Consider the following 27,040-nt stretch of genomic DNA (forward strand, 5'->3'; position numbering starts at 1 on the left):
AAGATCAAGGTTTTTTGCATGATTTTTTACTTTTTTCTTTTGTAATGCACCTTTTTTTCTTCAAACGATTGGCGTAAAGGTTGCTGTTTTCGTTCAGTTCTTCTATGTTGGCTCTTTCTTTTCTACATTCAGCAGTAATCAGCCATCATCGCAACATCCCATCTACCTTGATATCGCTGCTCCATATATTTTATGTCTTGATGGAACTATTTTCCTTGCCCGTCGCTATAATCTCCACAGTCTTCTGGGAGCTAATCTACGTATAGGTATGGGTACGTATAGGTACCTACGTATAGGTAGGGATACAGTTTATAAGAAATATTACATTCCATTTTGTCGAAATGTTTTATCATCATTGATATTAAAATTTTTCTATCATCGCTTCTGTGATTACCTTGAAAATTTTTGAAGCTTACCCATGTACCATGGTCCATCTAATATTTCTTGTTTCAATTTTTTATCGGATTTATGAGAAAAAATAGATTCTCAATATTTATAGCATTCATCATGACATTTTGGGGAAATAGAATGTAATATGTTTTATAAACTGTATTCTCTGTATAGCTATTCATATTAGTCCCCAGAAAACTATGGAGATTTTGGCGACGAGCAAGGAGAATGGTTCCATCAAGACATAAAACATATGGAGCAGCAATATCAAGGTAGATAGGATTTGCGGTGATTGCTGGATGTTGAAGAGAGAGACTGTCAAAATAAGAGAGGCAAAAAACCCAAACGACAACCATTACGTTGATCGTTTGAAGAATAATAGATGCGTTACGAAAACAAAAGACAAAAACCGCATGCAAAATTACAAATATTTTCTGAATATTTTTCTTTCTTGTATTAATTTTTCATTGAAATGACCTCGAAGGTGACTTCATATCTGTCATCTGACTTCAGATTTGAATTCAGCATCCTTAAAAACCTATGAATGAGTATTTTCAGATTTTTTTAAGCTTTTTTCGTGATCTGACCTTCAAATGACCTTCAAATGACCTTTACATGACCTGATACAGTCAAAATGACCTCTGATTCAGATTGAGCGACCCTCAAAACATAAGTGTGATTTTTTCGGATATTTTTACTGAATTCTTGTGACCTTCAAATGACCTTAAAGGTGACCTCCTGAAAGTCATCGGACCTTGGATTTGGATTCAGCATCCCCAAAAACCCATGTATGAATTTTTTCAGATTTTTTACCACTTTCCCGTTATTTGACCTTCAAATGACCCCTAAAATGAGCCAACCTTGAAAAACCGACAGATTCGGATTCAGCGACCCCATAAACAAAGAGTCCACCAGGTGGTCGCTGGATTTGAAAATTTTTTTTTTTGTGTGGCTGTGTAATTATTTACTTATTTCGAGAAGTTGTGCTATTGTGGCATTTTGAGTTACAAAAAACATTATTTTTTTTACAAATGCAAATTCTAGTAGAACAGTTTTTTTTACTAGTACATTTGAAGAAGTCTTGGCCCCCAGAAGTTGATTGTTTCTTTGCAGTTAGATTCAAAAATTGTTGCTGACATATATCTAATTCCGATCTTAAAAAAAAGAAGATTGTAAATAAAAAAGGAAAAATATGGAATGTAAAATAGAAATATAGAATGTAGAATGTAGAATGTACCTTGTATACATCTTGTTAATAATTCCATATTTGGTACCAAATTTAAATAAGCCGTTTTTTTTTTCCAAGACAATAGCAATAATATTTCTTAAATCAGATTTTGCTTTGTCAACATCTGATATAGGTACTATAACACAATCACCGACCGTTATGGGCTTTTGTTTATTGTTTGAGCGTATTTTCATTCGCTTAGCTTGATGTTCCAAAGCTGCAGCGGTCCGTTTCTTTGCTTTGAATATTTTTAAAGTAGAATTTTCTGGTTTTGGAGCATCAGTCTGTGAAGGCTCAGTTCCAACTTCTGGGGGCATCTGAGGCACAGTTTTAGCTTCTTGGGATAGCTAGGGCTCTGCTTCAATTTCTTGGGGAGCTGAAGCTCGCTTTTATTGTCTTCGTCTTGCTGAATGCCTTGTATGCGCTGCATTGGCGAAGAAATCTGTTGGCTTCAACATCATTTTTTACATAATCGGACAAGCCCAAGCGGTGAATCTTTCCATTTAGGCAGCGCAAAAAGTGAAAAAAGTACCCGATTAAGTACACTCTTTCATCGAAAGCCTCTCGAAGAGCTATTTTCAATAAACGCGCGCTGTAGCTCTACAGCCTGATCTGATATTTCTACATCGCAAGTAGCTGAAAATAAAAATGCAATTGGGGAATTCGTCAAAGAAAAGAAAGAGCAGCGCGAGTTTATAGAATTCAAGGAGGCAGCGTAACTTTATACAATAACAACTGAACCGCGCGAGACTTACTCGTGGCGTCGGCACTCTGTACAATTTCGACAAAGGCATACTCGTAGGCATTGATTTTCGAAGTGTTCACTCTTGGCAAAATTGTGCACAATACTGTCAGCACGATGAGTTTTAAACAATTAGACAACGAGCAATAATTTAAATAAAAATTAACCGTTGCGATAAACACGAAGTTGAAAATGAACCGAGGAAAATGTAAAAAAACCGATTGTTTCACGATATGAAATGGGACGCGAAATAGGTTTTAAACATAATTACGTTACACAATAAATACTGTTATTTTAAGTACTCACAGGACTCTACCGTTAGAGTTGCTTATGTTGTAAATACGCCCATCACGAATACGATAAATAATGTTCAGTGATATCTCCACTTTCTTTAGATGATCCAGTCTGGTTTGAATGAACAAAGGCAATGGCCGTTCGCGTCCGATCGCTGCGGTAGAAAGATCCAATGTGAGCTGCTGTAACAGAGACGAAGGATTGACACAAGCTTCGGACCGATGATAGCGCCGTTTAGCAACGTGGCGTTCCCTTTTCGCTGATCTCAGTGAAGGGTACTTATTAACCGGCAAAATCCGGAACCGGAATACTTATTGCGCGTGGGAGTTTTTTCAAATCTGAGGAAAATGTAAAAAATGTGTATAAATTTTTGTTCTTTTGATAAAAGAATATATTCCTTGTGGCACTGCCAAATTACTCTTCAAAGGACCTTTGTGAATGATTAGATTGTAAAAAAGATTTTTGAGAAATTTATACGTATATGGGCTATATCAACTGTCCCCCCCCCCCCTCTTTTTGATTTGATTTTTCATATTTTATTCTACTTCCCAAGGGTAAATATGAAAAAAATTATTGAATAATGTTATTTAATGATTTGTCACGTAAAATTTGATGAGGAATTCAAATTCGATGTCAAAAATCATATTGATAACCTCAAACTCCCTAAATTATTAAAAATCAGTCTCAAAGACAAAAATAAACATGTTCGTATCCAACGATATGGCCTAAACTTCTCTTCTTTCTGAAGAATCAAGAAAAATTAGAGAAAAACCATGTCTTTTTGACACATATGATGCTTAATACTAAAGTGAGCTTAATATGAGTCAAAAATCGAGGAAAATTCGAGAAAACCATGATTTATTGACACATATGATGCTCAATACTAAAGTCTGTTTGTAAGATGCCTTTTTTGCACATTTTTTAGTGTGCAAAAAGCGTTTTTGGACACTGGTGTGCGGTAAAATTTCGAGTACTTTGTGAAATTTCATGCTTGTCATTTATGCACTTTTCGCATTCTATTGCATATAATTTTGTATGCAACTCGTGCCCAGCTTTTTCCGCACAATGTGCTCAAAACAAGCCACTCGTGCCGGCATAGCCGTCACTCGTGTCTCTTTTTGTGCCGGCGTAGTCAATACTCGTGCATACACTTTGCGCAAAAACGCATTTTGGAGACTTGTTGCATAATAGTAGTTTATAGCACTGCGTGGCATAAGTTCACATCTATGGCACGCTTTTCGGTGGCATAAGTCGCACATTCTGGCACCGCTGCGTTCGCATCACACTCGCATACGCTCGTGCGCTAACCTCACTTCGCGCTACCAGAAAGTGCGACTTATGCATCGGAAAAGGGGGCATAAATGTGAACTTTGCACAGTACTATAAAACGTTGTTCGATACTCGGGCCATAGGGGACACTTTTCGGCCCAGCTATTAGGACCCTCGCTGCGCTCGGGCCCTAAACTACGCCGTGCCAAAAAGTGTTACTTATGGCACTTGTATCGAAAATTACTATTTCGATACAAGGGCTATAAATAACACTTTTTGGCACGGCGTAGTTTAGGGCCCGAGCGCAGCGAGTTATAAATCAATATGGGCATTTTTTTACACAAAAAAGCTTCCAGACAATTTCGTTTATAAGATCATTTTAGAAATTTCTGACACGAAATTTTTTTTGGAAATTTCATAGATCAAATTATACGAGAAAATATCAATCTTTTATTGAACTGAGTTTTTCATAAAATTTTTGTATGCGGAAATATTTTCATACGCCTAGGTTTTTTTTAAAAGTCAGACCCTATGATTATATAGTTAGGGATAGGGCCATTACTTATGAGTAAAAACGGAGTAAAAACGCTATGAAAAAAAACCTTTTTATAAAATGCCTTGAAACTAAATGCACCTCGTCGGATGCTGTGAAGAAAAACACATCTCATCAAAATGCAGTTATGAAAAACACATCTCATCGAATCAAGATTTAACGAATCACGTCGAAAATATCTTGGTCTTTGAAGAAGTGTGTTTTTTTCGCGGCTTTTCAATCAGGTGTGTTTTTTTCACGGCATCCAACGAGATGTGTTTTTTTTCACGGTATTTTGTTAAGGTTAGTTATTAGTCATAAGCAGCGGCGATAAAATAAAATACCTCATTCTTTGCAGATTTTGTTATTAGTGGTCTTCTTGCAGCCCCAGTTGATTGCGAATACGGAGGGATTCCTGTATACTGATAACACTAAAAATATATATTCGTTCATTTAGTAAAAATTAAAATTTTTCATTGTATTTTACGAAGTTTTTTTATCGTACTGATCTCATCGATCTATCTACAAAGTTAAGAGCTGAGGCTTCATGCCCCATGAATTTGAACCTGGTTGTATTTCAGTTAATATAAAAATTTGTTTATAAAAAGTATATTGAAAGTATATAAGGTTATTTTTAAAAAAACTCGTTTTTTCATTGTACAGGAAATAGAACACTGCTACTACCATGGAACGATAAAAGATTATCCAGGAGCTACTGCTGCATTTCATACTTGTAATGGTGTGAGTGGTGTTATACATCTGGGAAATGAAACATTTGTTATTCATCCATTTTATGGAGGAGATATGTCGGTCAGTAAAAGTTTTTTTTTAGTAGATTGAAATTTATTATATTAATTTATTACATAAGTAAATCACCGGTTTTTATGATAAAAACAGAGGAAAAAACATTGAAGACGGAAAGGTACGTAAATTTTGTTGGATGAGAAAATTGATGAGAAAATATGAAAAAATTCTATACTGAAAAGAGAAAAATATTTTTTTAACACTTTTCAAAGTATTTTCATTCTGGAATATTTGAAATCATGTCCCAGTTACCATGAAAACCTCCTTGAAGAAGTAAAATCACTGTTCTAGCATGAAGGCTTTTGTCATAGGTTGCAGGTGCAAACGATTATTTAATTATGATCGTGGGGGTGTGATTTTGTTAATTAGGTGTCTAGTTATTGTCTATTTCGTGACCTGGGATCCAGTCGGACGCAGTCGCTGCCTACGTACAGGAACCCTTGCACATGATCCGAGTGAAACACAAACAAACGCAAAATTACACTGTATCACCTAGTTAGGTTAGTCACGAGATAATAATGACATATCCAACGTCATCTAAAATCATATCTTTCGATATGAATTCAGGTTCAATCAAGAAGCGAATTGGTTATCATAGGGGCGGCAAAGCTGAGGCCAAAAGCACAAAACGCAATAAACATAGCGAGCCAGCAGACTCTCACCTGTCAACACCAGCATAACAATTTGGCGAGATGCGACTGCAGAAGGACTGCCGTCGTCTCGTGGACGTGGGCACGCACAAGTCTAAGACGGAGGAAGCTGCTGTGCAAAGTTTTTTGCACGTGTCTGGCCTGACGAAGCAAAAGCTAGTTGCAGAGTAAAAATTTTTCGCCGCGAAATTTGCAATTCTTGTTGTTGTTGTGAAAGTGCGTGAGGTTAAGAGTTTGTGCAAAGTATTGCTCAGAGTTGCAATCGGGCTCGAGAGAATGTCAATATACATAGAAGTAATAGTAATAACAATAGTAATAGTAGTAGCAAGATAGTAATGGCAATTATAAAAGATTACAAGTATGGCTTACGTAATATTTAAGTAAGATACAAGGTGATTTTAGTAGTAATTTCAAAGTATATCGGTGATGACTGAAGGATGTAGGTCGAGCAAAACGTCTACGTGTGGTACAACTGTGCAGATGTCTAGTTAATCATGGTCACATTTTGATCGACTCAGCTAATGTCCAGTAGTACGCTTATCGTCTCTCAGGGCAGATTGAAATCTTGATCTAAACTTGAGATGGAGGGCAGCGGGTCAACGGTATGCGGAATGGTCGATAATCAAGATGAGAGAGACTTTGATCTTCTATTTCTGACTCCGTAGACTCCACAGTCACTGGATATGTGATTCTGAGTAAGATGAGCGTCGTCAAAAGAAGCTAGTGATGTCATGCCATCTAATCAGGCCATAGATCGTAGCAGGGCAAGTGGTGCTTCCCATGATGGGCGAATATAACTCGTAAAACCACGCCGCACAGGAGTAAGGAAGTGCGATTCACGTGAGTGGCTAAAGGATCGGCGCCACACATTTTCAGGTAGTTAAAGTGTTACCGTCAGTGTACTTGCAACTTCATCTCTGGAGAGTTCTGCCTATGCTACAATCGTCGCTTTAAAAGCATAACATACGGCTTCATAACGCCAAGATGAGCAAGAGTAACGTACCACAAGTGCCCTATGCCTCACGAAGTTCGCCTTAGCATATGTTGGTTGACGTTACGGCAGCCTCTCATGGACACGCACAACTTGCTGAAGCATTTGAGGCTGATTCAGTGCTCCGAGCAATGTAGCTATAGTCTCAAGGTTGACTGGTGCGCTCATCGGCAGCTCATCATATCGCACTTTGTGTATCACTTTGTGGAATGAGTTCACTGAGGCTCCGAATCTAGGACGATAACTGAGTTGTTATTGAACAAATGTACAGGGCCTCAACTGAAAGCTCATCGAGCATATTAGCTCGCTGTGCGGCGGCAAAAGGTCGCATACAGTAAAGTTGGAGCTCGAAGACAGACGCAAATACCTGCTGGCTGGCAAGGTGTGCCATGGTGGTATCTCTTACCGCTGACGGCCACTTCGGCGTTGTCGAGCATTTTCTGTATGGCGTCGATAGTTGACCGCCCTTGCCGTAAACCTGACTATGAGTTTGCTCATCCAGAAGCGCCGTCAATGTAAGTTTCCAGACGACCAACAATGATCCTTTCCAGGATTTTGCCCTCGGTGTCTAACATACACAATGGGTTGTACGACGAGGCTCTGAGGCTGGCTTATCTGACTTTAATATCAGGAGAAATCTTTGACACTTCCAGCGTGCCGGGAAACATCCCTCTCTGAGGCAGATCGGGAAAATACGGCGAAAGGTATTGGAACATACACTCAAGGTGGCCTTAAGAGCCACGTTTGAAATACCATCTAGACCAGGAGCTGCCCGATCACGCACCTTTTGGCACGCCTCACGAAGCTCCTCAATTTTAACCTCAGGGATCAGATTGGCCTCTGTTTGCTCAAGCAGATTGATCGGAGAGGCTACAACTTTTGCAGAGTGTAGAGACCTCCGGTCGCACGTGCTCCGGTTCGCCTGGAGACATACTTCTTGGGCCCTTTAGGTAGGACATGACCATACGGTATGGATTATTCCATAAGTTGTGATCTGTCTCGTCGCAAAGCATCTGCCACCACACGCGCTTGCTGGTTTTTATTACATCACGTAGACGCTTGTGAGCCTTGGCAAACTGCTCTCGGTGAATGGCTTTATCGACGCGGCTGCATGCTCGGAAAAAAGTCTGCTGACAATTCGCAATGCTGTCGTTTCACAAGAAGTCTGACCAGTAGTCTGACCAGTAGTCTGACTCATGGACCAGTGGCCATCTCTTTTCGACGTGAAAGTGCCGCAGGCCCTCGATAGGCTTGATTCAAGTTCGTTCACCATGTCTTCTGGGAAAGGTGACTGAACCTCAACGCCTGAGATCATCTCAGCGAAGTAGTTGTTGTCCAATGTACGGGCGTTCTATCTATGTCGGCCAACCAAGGAGCGTCAGTTCCTTGATGAGCGGACCTATAGTCCGGTGATTGCTACCAGTAAAAGCTCTACTGCTAGGACTAGACTTTCCTGGAGAATGTGTTGCTGGCGACGGTCAGATCAACTATGAAGCTTCCCCGCGGGCCAACGAATGTCCAGTCCAAACCTGTTGTTATCTACAGGACTAGACCACTGCATGCCCCTCCACTCAAACGAGATGCACTGCTGCATGCGTCCCCATCTTGCACCACCGATCATTCAGAGCGATCTTAGCTTGCTACATGAGCGATTCCGGAATTTAATTTTAAATTTTTTGCCTAAAAACGGAAAAAAATATATTTCTTTTGACACACATTGTGAATATGGGGTATTGTTTTTGAAAGTTTTAGGAAGCTAAAAAACGCGTGAACATGAAATTTAAAGATAGGTAATTTTTTTCTTGCTACTTTTGTGTTTTAGAGCCCAAAAAGGCATGTTTTCGCGTAAATACGACAATTCACTCAATTTTTAAATGGGTGAAAAATTATCAAAACTCATCTAAAAAAAATTGACTGACTACTGCATTCGATAGGAGATTTTCTCAGTTTCTTGATAGTTGTATCAGATTTTCCGAAATATCTAATTTTTACTGAGAAAATTGCCATCAAACATTGAGGGCTAAATATTTCGAAAAATTCAGAACGGAAAAATTGACTTTTTGGTTAGTTTTTGATTTTTTCTCATAAAAATTGAATATTTTGGAAAATCTGATACGACCATCAAAACGCTGAAAAAATTTCCTATCGAAATCATATCTTAATCATATTAAACTAAAAACAATGTGGTCAGGTTCCCAATATCATCATTTCAAACCTCTAACGGGTTATAGAATTGTCTTTACATTTTCTATGCATATGTCAATGATTTTTAAACTGTTATTTTGCAATAAAAGACGGCAAGCCGTAATTTAATAATGTATCAGAAATTTTTAACGTCAACGAATAATTGAGTGTTTAAGATAACACTCATCTACCTTTTTTGAAAATGTTAACTCATTAAACCGAATTCCGGCTGCCGAAATTTCGATTTAATGAACATAAACCCAGCATTCAAGACCCAATTCTGATACCTTGACTCGAGCCGATGTGCTGTTTTTATCGTTAATCGAATGTTCACTCACAAGGAGAGCCTTTCATCTTTGGGTCACAGATCCTTACCAAACTTGTTTAGGGGTCTTCTTGTACACAATAATAAAGCCCTCTATGGTTACTTTATTCCAATGGGCCCTGGAAAGAGTTATAGAGCAGAAAAAAGTATTAAATATAATATAATGCTAAAAAATACCACTTATTGGTATCAGGCCTTATACGGTCAAGTCCAACTCTCTCAAAAATATTTGTACGTGAAATTTTATGCATTCTAAACACTTCTGCAAACAATAAACAATTGAACTCAATTGGTTTGCTGTGTAAGTTTTGAAGAGCATACCAATTTGAGCTAAAATTAACGTACCAAACAATAAATATTGATGTAAATTATATGGAAATGTTTTTATTTGTATAACTCATAAATCCCTTCCCTTCACCTATTCCTGACTCATCTGGATTCAGATTCACTCCAGATGAGTGTCAGAAATAGATGACAGAGAAAGAACAGTAAGTTTGATGAATGAAAACATTTTTACATGATTTAATATAAATATTAGTTGATAAATGCAAAAATTTTAACTGAAATTGATGCGCTCTTCAAAACTTACACAGCAAACCAATTGAGTTGAATTGTTTATTGATTGAAAAGGTGTTTTAGACACTAAAAACTCAAAGTATAAATACTTCTCAGTCAGTTAGACCGGACTGTGTAAACCTGATATCCTTATACTCTAATATATAGTATTTTATACATTATATTATATTACTAGGGGGGCTCCGCCCCCCTGCTCGCTCCACTCGCCAACCCCCCATGGTTAAAAAAACGATAAAAAAATTATTTTCAAAATGTTATTAATATTGAAATTAAAAAAAATTATGTTCAGTTAAACCTTTACCAATTTTAGGTATAACAAATTTTAAATATTAGCGTAATTAAGAGTAATATTGTTTCCTGCGTCTTATGAAAAGTATTAATTTAAGTTTTATTCTACGCTATTAGTTTGTCACACAACTCCAAAAAGTCTTCTTTATCCAAAAGATGAAAAAAAACCTGTTTATAGTCAAATATACTTATAGGATAATAACGATTCTTTACAACAAAGATTAAAAAACAATTCTTTGGTGTACGAATCTCACATAAAATTATTGACTAAAATTATGAACAATAATCCATATACGAAATTGTATAAATGTTTACATAAAGTTGTACAAATGGATAAAATTCCAGATTATAGATTGTATTTTTTACGCAAAACAGATAAAGACAAACACCGTTACAATAAACCAACAACATCTGAATGCGGTGCAATTATAGTATCAAAAAATGGTATCCCTGAAGATTTTGATCTATGTGTTTATCCTATTAGTCCAACGTCAGAAAAAAAAACAAGAAAATAAGGCGAAAAAAAGATTATAATAAATTTAATAAATTATCGCTATTGATGAAAAAAAAAAATTTTTAAATGTTTCACAACTATTTTAACCAAACGTTTTTTTGAGCGGGGATAAAAAAAAATCGTATACGTGACGCGGGATAAAAGCCCAAAGCCAGTCTCTGCGATCACGCACCCTCGGCTTCGCCTCGGGTGCATAACCTTACAGAGTGGTAATACACTATTTAATAAAATTACAAAATTCGATATAAAAATATTTGTCATAGATGGCCCAAGAGGATTGGAAAAACATTTTTATATAAAACTATCATATTTTATTATTACAGAATTACAAAATTACAAAAAAAAATGGCGTAGAATAAAACTTGAATTAAGATTATTCATAGGTGGTGTGGAAACGATATAGAACCCCTAATAATATTACCCCTAAGGTGGTGTGGAACCGACATCTAACTGCTAATTATTATTACCCTAAAGTGCATTGATACGAATGAAATTATTACAGGTTTAACCTTTAAATTTAACAATTTTTTGTTAAATTTAGAGTACATAAACAGTTTGAGGAGCAAATGAGGAGTAATTCAGGAGCAATTGAGATATAGGAGGAGTGTGAATTGAGGAATAAATGAGGTATAGGAGGAGGGTAGGAGGAGGAATAAAGAGGAACGAGAGGAGGAACAGAGGAGGTACGGGAGGAGGATCACTTGAGGAGCAATTATGAGGATCAAAAAACACGTAAAAACAACACTTTAGAGGCAAAAAAACACGGTAAAATGCTACTTTTCAAAAATGAGGATCATTGAGGAGGTTGAGGAGGTATACCAACAATTGCGAAAAAAAATTTTTGTCTTAGCATAATATATATATAGGCAGATATTATATACTTCATGGTGCTTTATAATGGTTTCCAGAGCCCATTGGAATAAAGTAACCATAGAGGGCTTTATTATTATGTACAAGAAGACCCCGAAACAAGTTTGGTTAGGATCTGTGACCCAAAGATGAAAGGCTCTCCTTGTCAGAAGACAAAATGCTGGCTAATGAAAATTTAAATTTGTAAGACAAAAACCACACTTGTCCATCTCCAAGGTTTCACAATGAAAATTCTCTTGCTCCAACTGAAACGAATGTGCTGCTTTCATCGTTAATTCCAAAAGCATTCGTTAGACTGAAGGCTGCCAGACGAAGTGTCCGATTTGAAGGTCAAGAACCTGAGCAACTAAACCCCAAGGTTCCAATATTGAATCTCTGATACCTTGACTCGAGCCGATGTGCTGTTTTCATCGTTAATTGTTTGTTTACTCATTAGGGATAATGCTGGCTAATAATTTAAATTTAAAAGACAAAAATAACTGAAACTAATGTGCTGCTTTCATTGTTAATTACAAAAGCGTCCATTAGACAGCAGTCTGGCTGACGAAAAGTTCAATTTGATGGTCAAGAACCCGACCATTCAAGGCGCAAGGTTTCAAATTCAACTCTCTGATACCTTGACTCGAACCGATGTGCGGTTTTCATCGTTAATTGCATGTTCACTCATTATCAGCTTATTATTTTGGTCAGTGCGACAGAAATCTGTTAATGATCTCTTTTTTTGCTAACGTCGAGAGTTCCTCAACTCGATTACGGTCGAACTCGATGCTCGAATCTTTTTTCGATTACCGACATTTTCATTGTAGAAAACCTTAGGGTCTCAAAATTCCGAAACTTACTTCAAATCTTTAATTAAAATTCATTTAAGCTCTAATTAGCTTTAAAAAGTTGCTGGAAATTCATTATAAATTATTTTCTTACCTCTGTACTAAACATTTTCCCATAACCTTTCAATTTTTTTCAAACTACCACTTTCTATCATTAACTATTTAAATTTATTGTCAAGCATAATTATAAGATTAAGTCCATTAAATAAGGAATTTTTTACTCTTTAAATTCGTATAGTTACATTTGTCAAACTCTTCTCGCAAACCAAAGATCCAAGGTGTACGCTTTATATGAAACATACAGTAGCGAGCCGCACAACGCTGAAAACCTCGCGATCGCGCTGAAAACAGCTCGGGAACAGAAAGCAGCGAAAAAATAAAAAAAATTCTCTTGTATAACATTGTAATTCGACTGAGAAAATAAATAAAGATATCATTTCGATAGAAAATTTTCTCAGCTTTTTGATGGTAGTATCAGATTTTCCGAAATATTCAATTTTTATGAGAAAGAATCAAAAACAAACCAAAAAGTTCAATTTTTCCGTACTGAATTTTTCGAGAAATTTAACTCTCAATGTTAGATGGCAATTTTCTCAGTAAAAATTAGATATTTCGGAAAATCTGATACAACTATCAAGAAACTGAGAAAATCTCCTATCGAATGCAGTAGTCAGTCAATTTTTTTTAGATGATTTTTTTTCGTATTTACGTAAAATCATGCCTTTTTGGGCTCTAAAACACAAAAGTAGCCAGAAAAAAATTACCTATCTTTAAATTTCATGTTCACGCATTTTTAAGCTTCCTAAGACCTTCAAGAACAATACCCCATATTCACAATATGCGTCCGAAGGAAAAAATTTTTTTCCGTTTTTAGCCTAAAAATTTGAAACTAAATTCCGGAATTGATTATGTAAGTGAGGCGCCTTGCCGTACAAATGAGTCGATACTCGTACCCGAGCCTTGCACCAAGAGTTTTGACCTGAGGCAATTTCTCTGTAGTAAATTTGGTCAAATTGCAAATACTCACCTCATCATTTTATGATCGCATTTCCCCACTTTTCTACTTTAGCGATTCCGACTCAGCCACTAGATGATGCAGCGCCACAAAAAACTCGTACGTGCAAGAGAAAGAGCCGATTTCAGAGTCCTAGTATAAGTGCGTCCCAGCTAAAGTCAATCGGCTTTAGACTGCTCTACGAAAAGAAAAGTGATCGGATTTTATGTCACGCAACTTACACAAGTCAAGTGACCTAGCCGAACATGCTGAGCATACAATTCGCCAACTTCCAAGGCCATCCGTGTTCGGTCTATCGGAAGCTTTGACCTTAGCCAACAATGACGTCATCGGCCCTTCGGACCTTCATCTCCTGGAGAAGGCTGGCCTGTTGGCTTCAACTCACCACTGCCCCACTCGATAGGCATTGAAGTCACCGGCTATTAAGATTAGCGCTTTCCCTTTAGCCTCGACAACATTACTAGGAGGTTTTGAGCGCCCTTGCAGTGCACAGGGGGCTTAAAGAGCATATACGTTTGCCAAAAAAGTTTTGGTGTCAGTAGCGCTGAATTTAGATGCCATGGTGCTAGCCGTCTTGAAGGTAAAATACAGAGCCTTTTTAGCTCTACCCTTTTTTAATGGGAGCAATGGGCTCAGTTTATTAAAAATGTATTTTAGAACATGTTTTTTTTTTGGCGTGGTTACATACATTATGTACGCGGTAAAGTGGTCGTTTTGAAGGTACCATTTAAAGTACGTAAAATCCCCCGTTTAGCTGAAATCAAGACGATTTTCTGGGCATTTCGCGTACACAAATCATACTACAGGGCTTTAAAAAATCGTAGAGAGCTCTATTTTTCTTTAAATTACTCGTTAAAAAGAATACTTTTTGAAGGTGTATGTTAAATTTCGATAGAAAAATTAGTGTGGTACTGGTACACGTTCAAACAGTCAATTTTTTTCAGTAATTTTTAGTGTCGCGCTCAAATACTACTGGTAACTCGACATCAACTCGAATCTTATCTTAATGTATGTGGATTTATAGAGAACAAAATTTCCAAGAAATTAAAAAAAAACCGTGTCGATACGATAAATCTAGCCCAAGATGAAAGCATTTGAAAATCGACAAAATTGTGATCAATTTTTTTGTTGCGATAATTTTGTTGCCGAGTATATATCAAAAATCAGATACTACATCAGATACACAGAGAGAAAATATACGCGTTTGAGGGAGGACCTGTATCAAGTGAGAATCACCGGAACGCTTGCCTGGCTCAATCGATGGCTGTCTGGCGATGATCGCCGGAGACTCCACGCTGAGACTTGAGTTGAACTACGGCCCCGCGGCATTATTTATTCTAATCGCTAAATTTGTAACTCACTGAAAAAGTACCTGAATACACTTGAAAAAATAAATGAATCCATCATTGCGATAGAAAATTGTCTCAGCTTTCCAATGGTATGGTCAAATTTTCCAAAATTTTCATTTTTTCCCGAGAAAATCGACGGTAAACCTTTAAAGTCGAATATCTTACAAAATAGGTCGACTCAAATTCCAGCGTGCGAGTGACCAAAGCGACGCTGGAGTCTCCGGCTATCATCGCCGGACAGCAAGCGATTGAGCCAGGCAAGCGTTTCGGCGATTCTTGCATGATACATGTCCTTCCTCAAACGTGCGTAGAATATGCTTACTTCCAAGGTCTTCAGACCAAATTTTCAGCAAAAGTACAACGGTTCAAAAAAGTATAAAAAATGTGTCCGTCCCGGACTAAATGGATTGAGAAAAAAATCGAAAAATGCACTTTTGAATTAGGTTTTCATTTGTATTGTAATGACCTAGTCATATCATCTTTGCGGCCGTAGGAAGGTGAAACACGGGGCGGCAAATCAGCCCGATGCAACACCAAGTCCCGAACGGGCATGCTAGTGTACGGCCTCACACGTACACCGCAGCGCGCACTGGTGTGAGTGCGCACACGGACAGCGCGCACTGGTGTGAGTGCGCACACGGACAGCGCGTACTGGTATGAGTGCGCACACGGACAGCGCGCACTGGTGTGAGTGCGCACACGGACAGAGCCGTGAACGTTAGTGTGCGACTGCACACATACACCGCAGCGCGTACTGGTGTGAGTGCGCACACGGACAGAGCCGTGAACGTTAGTGTGCGACTATACACGTACGCCGCAGCGCGTACTGGTGTGAGTGCGCACACGGATAGAGCAGCAAACGTTAGTGTGCGCCCACTCACGTACGCCGCGGTATGCACTGGTGTGAGTGCGCACACGCATGGAGCAGCGCGCGCTTGTGTGAAGCATAACTCGCGCTTGCAAGCTACAAGTCAAAATTTATGATGCCTCCGTTACCGGGAATTCGATAGGGTAACCGGCTCGGGCAGTTCGCAGAAAAATCGGATGTTGGCAAAAATCAGGTCACAACTTGCGAGCGAAGAAACTAAGGGGACGGCTCAAGCATTCGCCTAAGATTCCCAGAAACGACGGATGGGAAAAAACGCGCAGCCCGCAAGCTCTAGAGGACACATAAAGTTCACGGTGACCCTCGCTCAGACAAAGAGGGTACGGCAGCAACAAACAGTATATAAACCGAGACTCAGAGAGTCTCGGGGCCAGTGTTCATTCTCGGTTCGAGGCGTACACATTGACGCTCGTCGGTTCGGTATTCACGTACATCTTTACTTCTCGCCACAAATCTCCGGCGACACAATCTCCGCGACTAAATCTCCGGGACAAAATCTCCGGGCGACTAAATCTCCGCCGAATTTAATTTTATATTATTATTTATTATTAGTGATAGTGTGTTTGGGTGCGTGATAGTGTATTTGGGATGCGTGATAGTGTGTTTGGATGTGTGATAGTGTGTTTGGGATGCGTGATAGTGTGTTTGGGATGCGTGATAGTGTGTTTGGGTGCGTGATAGTGTGTTTAGGTGCGTGATAGTGTGTTTGGGATGCGTGATAGTGTGTTTGGGTGCGTGATAGTGCATTTGGATGCGTGATAGTGTGTTTAGGATGCGTGATAGTGTGTTTGGGATGCGTGATAGTGTATTTGGGATGCGTGATAGTGTGTTTGGATGCGTGATAGTGTGTTTGGGTGCGTGATAGTGTGTTTGGGTGCGTGATAGTGTATTTGGATGCGTGATAGTGTGTTTAGGATGCGTGATAGTGTGTTTAGGATGCGTGATAGTGTGTTTGGGTGCGTGATAGTGTGTTTGGGTGCGTGATAGTGCGCATTTTTTTCACGCGGGATTTTGTCTCCGGAGATTTTGTCTCCGGAGATTTTGTCTTGCGGAGATTTTGTCTCCGGAGATTTGGTCTCCGGAGATTTTGTCGCGGAGATTGTGTCGCGGAGATTTTGGCAGCGGAGATTATGTCGGTAACCCCTTTTTATCATCTTCAATTGAAAATTTCCAACTAATTTATCAATGATAAAACTTCAGTTAGTTTATTTAGTGATACCACTGAATACATACATAAAAAAACATTTTTCTATGAGGAAGCTCTTTGCCAAAAGCAGAGTAGACCGGTTCGTTTTGGAAAATTTTTTTTTAATTTTGGGAGCACCAGCAAAATCCCTTAGTTGAACTAAAAACATGAAGTTTGCCGCCTACCTGGTGTCGCTAGGTGCCCTGAATAGCTGTCGATAGCTTTTTGAAGTTGAAAAATGTAGTGCAAAAACTGGACAGCATCGCTAAATAAGATTTAAATTACCTACTGGGCTCTGAGGGTAAAATCAATATTAACAAGACGTTTTCTTACGTAATTTTTTATGTACAATCGATTCTCGTCGTTATTTCTGACCTAGGAATACGATAACATTGAAAAAAGTACTTTTCCGATTTTTTTTTTCATAAATTTCGAAAAATTCATATTCGAGGGCATGTCAAATGAACAGAAAAAAAATCTAGACATTTTTTTAATATTACCAAAACGTAGGATTTTTTATGACAAATCTAACGGTATATATAACTTAATATATTATACTTTAAAATTATTTACAAAAAAAAAAATGACTTTATCCCAAAAAACAACATTACGAAAAATTAAAAAATCGAAAAGTGTATTAGTTTCTTCCAGAAAACGGCTGAGTAGAATCAACTATGGAAAAAATTGCATGAAACTATCTGATAGGTTTTTGTTTCACCTTTCCAACGCCGGTTTCAGAAGTTAAACATTCGCAAGCATCGCTGAGATACAACGGTTTTTGTACGATACGTTTTTGTCACTTAAGATTCTGCTTCGCCGGTTTTTTATAAATCGAGCTAACTCAGAATTTTGGAGTTTTGGTGAGATAAAAATCTATCAGATAGTTTCATGCAATTTTTTCTATAGTTGATTCAGCTTAGCTGTTTCCTGGAAGAAACTAATACACTTTTCAATTTTTCAATTTTTCGTAATGTCGTTTTTTGGGATAAAGCCGTTTTTTTTGTATGTAAATAATTTTAAAGTATATAGTTATATATGCCGTTGTATTTGCCATAAAAAATCCTACATTATGAAAGTATCAAAAAATTTTCTAGATTTTTTCTGTTCATTTGACACGCCCTCGAATATGAACTTTTCGAAATTTATGAAAAAAACAATCGAAAAAGTACTTTTTTTCAATGTTATCGTATTCCTTGGTCAGAAATAACGACGGGGTTCGTTTCTACACCAAAAATTACGTAAGAAAACGTCTTGTTAATATTAATTTTACCCTCAGAGCACAGTAGATAATTTAAATCTTATTTAGCGATGCTGTCCAGTTTTTGCACTACGTTTTTCAACTTCAAAAAGCTATCGACAGCTATTCAGGGCACCTAGCGACACCAGGTAGACGGCAAACTTCATGTTTTTAGTTTAACTAAAAGATTTTGCCGGTGCTCCCAAAATTAAAAAAATTTTTCCAAAACGAACCGGTCTAGTGCAGAGTACACTCTGTAGCCAGTGCTTTTATGAAATTAGGCATCCAACCAGAAGCGTTGTTAGACATTACTTTGATGAGCGTCTCTATAACAGCGATTCACTTCCATCTTCATCGACCTAATCCATACATTCGCCATCCACCAAGCGGTAAATAGAGGTTCGATCCGTTAATAACGGTCCTTCATCACTAAATTACCCAGCCCCGTGTTCACCAAATGACAACTAAGTGCAAGCAAAAAGGGCAGAGACTATCTCTCAGGACCTACATTTTTCAGCATCAGCCCCAGCTTAACAATCTTCAAGTTATTTATATAACTAACTAAAAAGGTTTATTATATAGGTATTTTCAACTATCTGTTGCAGCATATAACATTAATTATTTTTTTTTAGCAGAAACACCCACACGTTATTTTTGAAGCTAGAACCAGAATCAGTAAAGGTTGTGCCAATTCAGGAAGCTTGGATTGGCGATCTAAATCTCGACGTCCAAAAACTTTTTCAGAAACTGAAAATAGTTTTTCTCCAAGATTTACAAGGGATGTTCGGGAAGTTACAAAATTCATTGAAACAGCTCTCTTTATTGATAAAGCAATGGTAAGAGTTGTTAATTTTAATTACTTTTTGCGTTATTGCTAAAAATAAATATTTCTTGCATATTTAAATGTATTTAACTGAAATTGTTGCATCTCTTTAAGCATGTCTTCACATTCTATCATTTTTCTTGTAAAATATTAAAGAATAAGTACACAGGAATAAATAATATAATAATATACTTACATATCACAAGCACACAATAAATAAAAAATTTTACTTCCAGAGCCTAGTGAATTTAATGTCTTTGGGGTCACTGAATGCAATTCTGGCGTTTATTTTCTGGGTCGGTTCATTGTCATGGTCATTTAGATTAAATTAAGAAAAATTAGTAAAAAATCTGAAAAAATTTATGCATGGGTTTTTGTGGATGCTGAGTCCAAATCAAAGTTCAGATTATCTCTAAGAACTTACATACAAGGTTATGTGAAAGTCGACCATAAAAAATGTATCATGAAAAATGATTAAAAAAACACATGTCGAGGAGCCCGTGTCACGCTCCAAATGGCAAGTATGGCAGACGAGAGCAGCGTCACTCCACGCTTTTCATATACACGAGAATCACGATTTGGGGACCTGCAAAACAACCTAACGTTATCATTTGAAATCTATAAAAGATACGATATTTCTGATTCGGTACATTGATTTCTCATAAAAAATGACTCAAAATAGTGTATTTATAGTTTTCAAAAAAATGCAGTATTAACTAAATACGAGTGATAAAAGAAAAAATCCCCGCCTTAGCTTCGCCTCGGTTAATAAATTGCACGTGCTATGAGACTTCCCAGTTTTTCACTCCCTAGGTGCAAAATATACTATTTTTACACTTTCCTTCTTCGAGGTTTTTGAGAGCATAAACATATTTTTTTCAGATTTTATTTTAACATTGATTATGATTTTAAGCTTCCAATATCCTCAATAATAAGAAAACTAAATAAAAAGGATGTCGGATTCGGATTAAGCAACACCAAAACGTAAAAGCTTCTTTGTCCAGTCTCTCAAATAAATCAAAAAAATTTCATTACTTAAATCCATTGTAGTGTATAAAAAAATGAAATTTACAAATAAACTAATCTCTCCAAACATAGTCAATAAAACTACCAAAAACATAAGGAGTAGGAGAATTGAAAAAAAATGAAAAAGGTTATAATCGAATTAGCCTTTCCTGGTGGGCAGAAGGGGGAAAGATTAAAGAAGAGTTCTGGTTTACAGAGTCAAAAAATAAATGCTTTTTGTAAGTTTCTCATGAAGAATAGGTGATTTATTGGATTATCAATCTTTTTGATTGAATGTAGTAACTCTTCAAGTTTTTGAATTAATTTTGCCCAAATGGCTTTTAATTTTGTTTGGAGTGTAAAGTAACATTATAATGAAATTTACTATGGTTATTGTTATGTTTATATGACCATGAAGAAGAAACCCCGAATTTAAGTTTAAAGAAAAAAAATTTAGAGCAACATTAACAACGCTAGTGCTGCAAACTTCGGGCGGAAATCGAAAAAAATCTCTCTAATGAATGAATTAAAAAATTTATTTTGAAATGTACTTTGACCCAGAGATCAAGAAAAGAAGTGTAAGGCAACTAAAAGTAATCATCATAAAATCTCTACGCCTTTTGGGTAGATATCAATGAAAAAAACGGCAATAAAGGCGGTGACAAAGAGTAAAATTCGACCCAAAAAAGAGTGAAAAGATCAGTTTACTCCTTTCAAAAGTAAAAATTAGAGATTCTTCTTTTTAGCTGCGATCCGATGATCGAAAAGAGTAACCTCGTGATTTTACTCTTTATAAAAAGTTATCCCAAACCCAAAAGGAGAATCTCGTCAAATCCTACTTTTGAAAAGGAGAAACAGTTGCCATCTTTTGTAAAGATTAAAATTGCGAGTTTAGGGAGAAAGGGAGAAGGAGAATCGTACTAATTTTTACTTTTGAAAAGAGTAAACTGATCTTTTTACTCTTTTTTGGGTCGAATTTTACTTTTTATTGCTGAGCGCGTAGTCATCGTTTTGCCGACCACTTTGTCTACCTCTTCAAGACTGACGTGTTTGTAACTACAGCTAATACATATAGGCTATTACAGAGATGTCAATAATAATAACAAGCAACAAATGGTAAACAATGTACACTGTGGCGTCGAATGTGGTATAAAATAAGTTCGTTAACATCACTTAATATATGTAAAGTACGTAGTACTTTCTATATTATTGTTATTGGTCATGTGGTTGTATTTCTTGAATTTAGAGAGACTTTATACGACTTGTAAATAGACGAGAGGGACAGAGTCTTGTAAATAGTAAGCCGAGAAGGATACTGTGAATAATCGACACTTAATGTCGTTTTTTTCACAGGTATTTATCATTGTAAAATAGTTTGATTAGTTAAGATAATTTTATTGTATTAAATCTTTGTTCACAGAGAAACGCACTTTAATTTTCATGTTTTTCATTTATAGGCATAAACACAGGTGTGTCCCCTTAACCCATTTCGGGCCAAACGGACGAAATTTCCCACATTTTTTCCGGTGGTATAAACTTTGTGAAAAAAATATCTGAAAAATCTTTAAACAGTCATTTCTGACGTGAAATTTTATGAACTTTTCGAATCCGGTGTCAAAATTGTCAAAAAAGTTGAGGAGCAAAAGTTATAAACAATTAAACATCAAAAAACACGATTTTTTTGAAAAAAATTTTTCGAGTTATGAAAACTAATTGTGTTCTTAAAATAATTATAATGTAATTTTTTTAATTGAAAATGAAGAACTTGACGAAAAAGTGTTATACGTTATAAAAATCTTAAAATATTTCAAAGAACATGTCTGAATTTTTTAAGATTTTTTTTGGATCATTTTTGGTATTTTGGATTTTTGACCATTTTCAAGAATCCTAAACTTTTCCCAGAAAATTCTGAAAAAATTCAGGGGTCTGTTTTGAACAATTCTAAGAACTTTTTCGGAATAAAGTTTTTTGCCTAGATGCTTGGTGAGCATATAAAAAAATTGATCAAGTTTATACATGGTTTTTTTTTACGAGGCGCCATTTTGTTGTCCACCATGTAAAGTTTTGATATTGTAACTATTGGACTATTATGTCTACACCCCATGGACGCAAAAATATGTGTTAGACCCACGGATCAAGTCTCTTTTGATTCGAAAATTTAGGTCGAATCAACATTTTTTTTCAAAAAAATCGTGTTTTTTGTTGTTTAATTGTTCATAATTTTTGCTCCTCAACTTTTTTGACAATTCTGACATGTGGGAAATTTCGTCCGTTTGGCCCGAAACGGGTTAAAGAATCTGTAAAAACTTTTTTCTTATTTTTACATCAAAATGCATAAAATTGATTTTTTTTAGATTTTTTTCATAGAGACTAAAGCCAATAAACACAGTAAAAGCAAGACACAGACATCATCACACAATTTTGCGTTACGAGCAATCGCTACTTATGATCTGTCAGGTAGGCACGTAGTTGACTCTGGAAGAACGAGGACGAATTAGTGTCACGAACTGCAAGCGGCAGCTTGTTCCACACTGTCCCTACAATCGAAAAATAAAATCGCCACCACGACTCTGAGTCCAAATTTGGCACCACCAACCGGAGCAAAAGGCTGCTCCGTGTCTGCGGCACCGACCTAACCTCTCTCTGCTGGAACATCTCCGCGAGATATCGAGGGCGCAGCGACGAAATAGTCCGATGCACCAGAACTTCCAGGAAGTATCTTCTTCTCCTCTCGATGTTGGTGCAACCCATCGTCTCAAGGAAGGGAACCAGCCGGGCGTCCCGTCGCAGCCCGAAGACGAAGCGCACAGCAGTGTACCAAAGTCGTTGCAGCTTTGCGGTGAGGTACTCGGAGAACTCCAGGCATACGAGGCCGCAGTAATCGATCAAGGGTAGCACCAAGTCATCACGAGCTCTCTTCTTAGGGGAAAGTTGAGCATCCCCGCCCTATAGCGCAAGCGATGCAGAACACCATGTCGCGAGACATGATGACACCGAGCTTGCAAACCCTATCCTCCAACGGCATAACCCACCCACAGTAATGTTTGTGTTGGGATTTCCTCTGCAGGAGATATGCGCAGACGCTCAGAAATTTGTAAATTCAAATTTTCCGTTAATTTTACAGTGACTCGAGTTGATTAAGACTCACTAATCAATTAATTGAATTCAAGCTTAATTATTAATTTTGATTAAATAATATTGAACTGTAATAAATCAGGGCGGATTCACTTAATCAAATTTCATCTAACCGAACTTTCAAGTTAAATCAATATGGCACAATGCAATTAGTCGAAACGACTTTGGTCCATTCGTACTATGGTTACTTCGCGTTTCACCCAGCGGTAAAGTTGTTCCTCCATGTAAGGCCACACTCGGATCTCTTCTTATGTGTACAGGTAATTGATCTCGATCTCATCAGAAGCCCATGTCGGCCATGGTCTTGATCTTCTGGACAAAAGTCGTGGCTTAGTTCCACACCTTTCAGCCACCGCAGGGTACGTACTTAAATACATTTTGAGCTCACAAGGGATCCTCGATATTCTTTTTATTTGTCAAATCAAATAAATATGGGCAAGGGAACAGCGACTTAGTTCAGTCGTTTTAATTCTGACGTTTTGTGTTCCCTTAATGGCTAGTTGACGTTCTTTATAAGGATTTTCTTCCATTTCTGGGCTTCTGGTTTTTTAAAGCAGTTTCAAAGCTAGTTTTCAGTGTCACGTAAATAATTGTCGTTAAACAATTATTTCGTTGAGTTGACCTTGATATACTGATCATTTTGAGTGTGCCGAATTAACGAACAATAACTCATAAATTGTTGGTTAGTTCTTTATTCTCTCTTATGTGGTTTATATTAAATTTGGTAACAAGAATTCAATTCTTCGGAGGCAAAACTGGAGTGTTCATTGCCTCTGAAACCGTGACTCACATTGTGATGAACATTTTATCTAGACGTAGAATAATTATGAAAAGTATTTTGAACTAAAAAAGAAATAGAAAAATGAATATATTTTAATTATCTTATTTATTATAATCTGAACTTACATCGTTGAATTTAGGGGAGAAAGGTACCTAAAATCTCAACAAAAAAAAATTTTTTTATTGACTTTTTTGATAGGATTTTTTCTCAGCTTTCCATTGTAAATTGACATGTATACATCAGTGTATATGTATTTCACTGCACTTTATGTATGTGTATATGACTGTATCATATATATTATTGTATGTTGCATGTGATAAACAATATGAGTGATAATTGATCAAATTTGAGTGATTTTATTTCCAATTATAGATCCAGTGATTAATGTTTTATGAATGTTATAGAATAGGTAGAAGACTGGGTTCAAGTTCTAATGTGAGGTTGTGCATATTTGTGTGAAAAGTTGATTTGGACATAATCAACTTAGTTACCAGTTTCCACATAAAACCCATATTAGTGTATACTAACATTTTAGTACAACTTATAAAATGTGGTAATGAAATTGGCGCCTGGATGTGTGTAGCTGTCTGGGATAATTGAACATTGTCCTTGTGAGTCCAATATGTTGAAAACTCCAATTGAATTACTGATTTTATTGTCCAAAAAGTGTTAAGCAGCCTCAGTGACATGAGAGTATCATTATGACATATATTGGTGTATTTTTGTTGTTTTCAACTCTTGAGCAGTTACGTTTCATCTCAAAATTGCTTTGTTGCCGTAACTTTCCATGTGAACCATTTGAGCAAATGAGCTGAAATTTTCAGGGATTGTTCTACATGAGAATGGCTACAAACGCAAGCACTTTCACAGGTATTGGGACAAATGAGCCCTTTTTTCAGGGTATATTGTAGCATAATCTATCATTTAATCATATATATTAATGAATAAATGTGTATTTGTGGCTGGCAAATTGTGTATAACTAATTAAAAAATCTGAAAGTGCTTGCGTTTGTAACCACACTTCTAATGATCAAAATGAGACCCCAATGACCATGATTGTACCATCGGTTCTAGCTGGATCCTACGGCACAGGGATACCTGTCAGGACTGTGGGCTTGCTTCATCGAGGAGGGTTCTATGGTGACTGGGACCTCAATTTCCATATTCCAGAGTGAAGCAAACAGAGTTTTCTCTGTATATTCCAAAAAAAATTTTTTTCTTCATAATTAATAAATTTTTTATAAATGTAGTTTTAAGGTACCTTTCCCCCTTAAATAAAGTACCTGTTTTTGATACAAAAAAACAAAGCTTAATTCTAAAAATTGTCCAGTGTGGAAGCCGGAAAAGAAGAGGGTGAGTGATCGATAATTTTTCTAGAAGTTGATCAATTCTCAAACGTGAAAGATTTTCTATTATTTGATTGTAACGCCTCTATACTTCTTTGTGTCAAGTATTTAAGCCTTCCATTCAAATTCAAGTTTACCTGATAAAACAGTCTTATCTTACAATTACTTAATTAATTATTTATTGTTATTTTTTATTCTTCCCAAAGATTTTATTGGTCCCAAAGATTTATGGGTTGTATAATTGCGCGCGTTCCGAGGCTGATGATCTTCTTCTCTATTATTTTAATATATGATTAAATTACGTCAAGTCATTGAAATACGGAAAGATAAAAGATCATCTTCAAAATCTGAAGATAATAAAAATAGATAATAATGTTTTAAGATGTATATCAGGTTCCACATGTAGAGGTGTCTCTTTAATGTCGTTCTTTTACTGTTCATCGTAACAACATCACATTCGGCTTGAGTAAACAAACTAATTGCACGACTGCTGGATACTAGGTGTGAACAACGACTCGATTCTTAAATGATTCAGATAATGGTATTGTATGAGTTTTAATTGCTTATGTGTAGGCATAGCTTTAGAGACTTGAGTAATCTTTCCAGCGAAGTCATTATATATAATATTATTTCGTTGTAGCGACATTAAACTATTATGAATAATAAATAAAACAAAAAATTATGTGTTGGGTCCATACTTAAGATCCCTTGTCTCAGCCGAGACTCCAACGTGTGTGTGTGTGTGTGTGTGTGTGTGTGTGTGTTTGCTTTGGTATGTTAGGAGATAATTGTAGGTCGCAGAGCACCTAACGACAAGATAATGCGTAGCTCATTTGTAACGTGCCACAGAGATCATTCTGATTTGAATAAAGCAAGCCTACAGATCAAATACACCAGTTTGTTATTCTACTTACATATTATCTATACGTTTAAGCATAATCTTATGAAATAAATTTTGAATTATCACAATTGAACCATTTGAGATTGTAGCTGTTTTAAATTGCAATAAACTGAAATTTTTGTTTCCTATTTACAGTTTGATAAAAGAAATGGAAGTACGAGAACAGAGGTAGTCCATGACATTATTCAAGTAGCAAATATAGCTGATTTGGTAAGTTAAGCCATAAGTTACTATCATAAATGCTATTAATATTAAGCTAAGCCGTTTCAAAAAATTTTCAAAAATCAATTGGTTTTAGCAATTTCCTAAGGAAAAAAAGTCCCTAAAAAAAAAGTATTTTCTTTTTCGATAGGATTTTTTTTCGGCTTTCCAGTGCCATGATTAGAATTTGAAAATTTTAACTTCGTCATGAGCTAAAGCCTATTTAGTACCGATACTTTTATGATTATTTTAGCAAAAATAAATGAAATGACTCAAAGATATCATTACCGTTCCTTCATGAATCTCAGAAACGGAAATGGTACTTTTATTGGTTTTTAATTTCTTTGGATTAGGCGAGCGGGAGGTTGCCCAAAAAGTAAGTTTGAGTGACCACGGAGAGCTAAGTCGATAAACAACATGATTCTTTATGTATTTTTGGTCGCTGCATCCGAATATGACATTTGTTTTTCCCTAAAATGACAGCCTCATTGAGAAAAACGTAATTTTCATGAAAAATGCGTAAAAAAATTTTTTTAATTTTAAAACATTTTTCATGTTCAACTCGCTGTATCTTGCAGAGTTTTCAATATTTTTCGATGAAATTTCAACCGTATATTCTTGAGATCTTGTGAAAAAAAACAAGCTATCATTCGAGTAAAAAAGTTAATTGGAACCCGAGATATGAATTTTC

At 36.6% G+C, this 27,040-nt stretch overlaps 1 protein-coding gene across 1 annotated transcript in view; it reads left to right on the forward strand.

Moving 5' to 3' along the window:
- Positions 1 to 27,040, forward strand: part of LOC106648904 (disintegrin and metalloproteinase domain-containing protein 11) — a 225,584-nt gene that overhangs the window by 78,506 nt on the left and 120,038 nt on the right. Inside the window, exons 7-9 of the mRNA XM_023460222.1 lie at positions 5,119 to 5,265; positions 18,790 to 18,993; positions 26,284 to 26,358. Coding sequence (XP_023315990.1) covers positions 5,119 to 5,265; positions 18,790 to 18,993; positions 26,284 to 26,358 — 426 coding nt within the window. The remainder of the gene's footprint in view (positions 1 to 5,118; positions 5,266 to 18,789; positions 18,994 to 26,283; positions 26,359 to 27,040) is intronic.

This window comes from Trichogramma pretiosum, unplaced genomic scaffold, assembly GCF_000599845.2.
Source record: "Trichogramma pretiosum strain Unisexual culture from Peru unplaced genomic scaffold, Tpre_2.0 scaffold116, whole genome shotgun sequence".
In the NCBI taxonomy this organism is placed as follows: domain Eukaryota; kingdom Metazoa; phylum Arthropoda; class Insecta; order Hymenoptera; family Trichogrammatidae; genus Trichogramma; species Trichogramma pretiosum.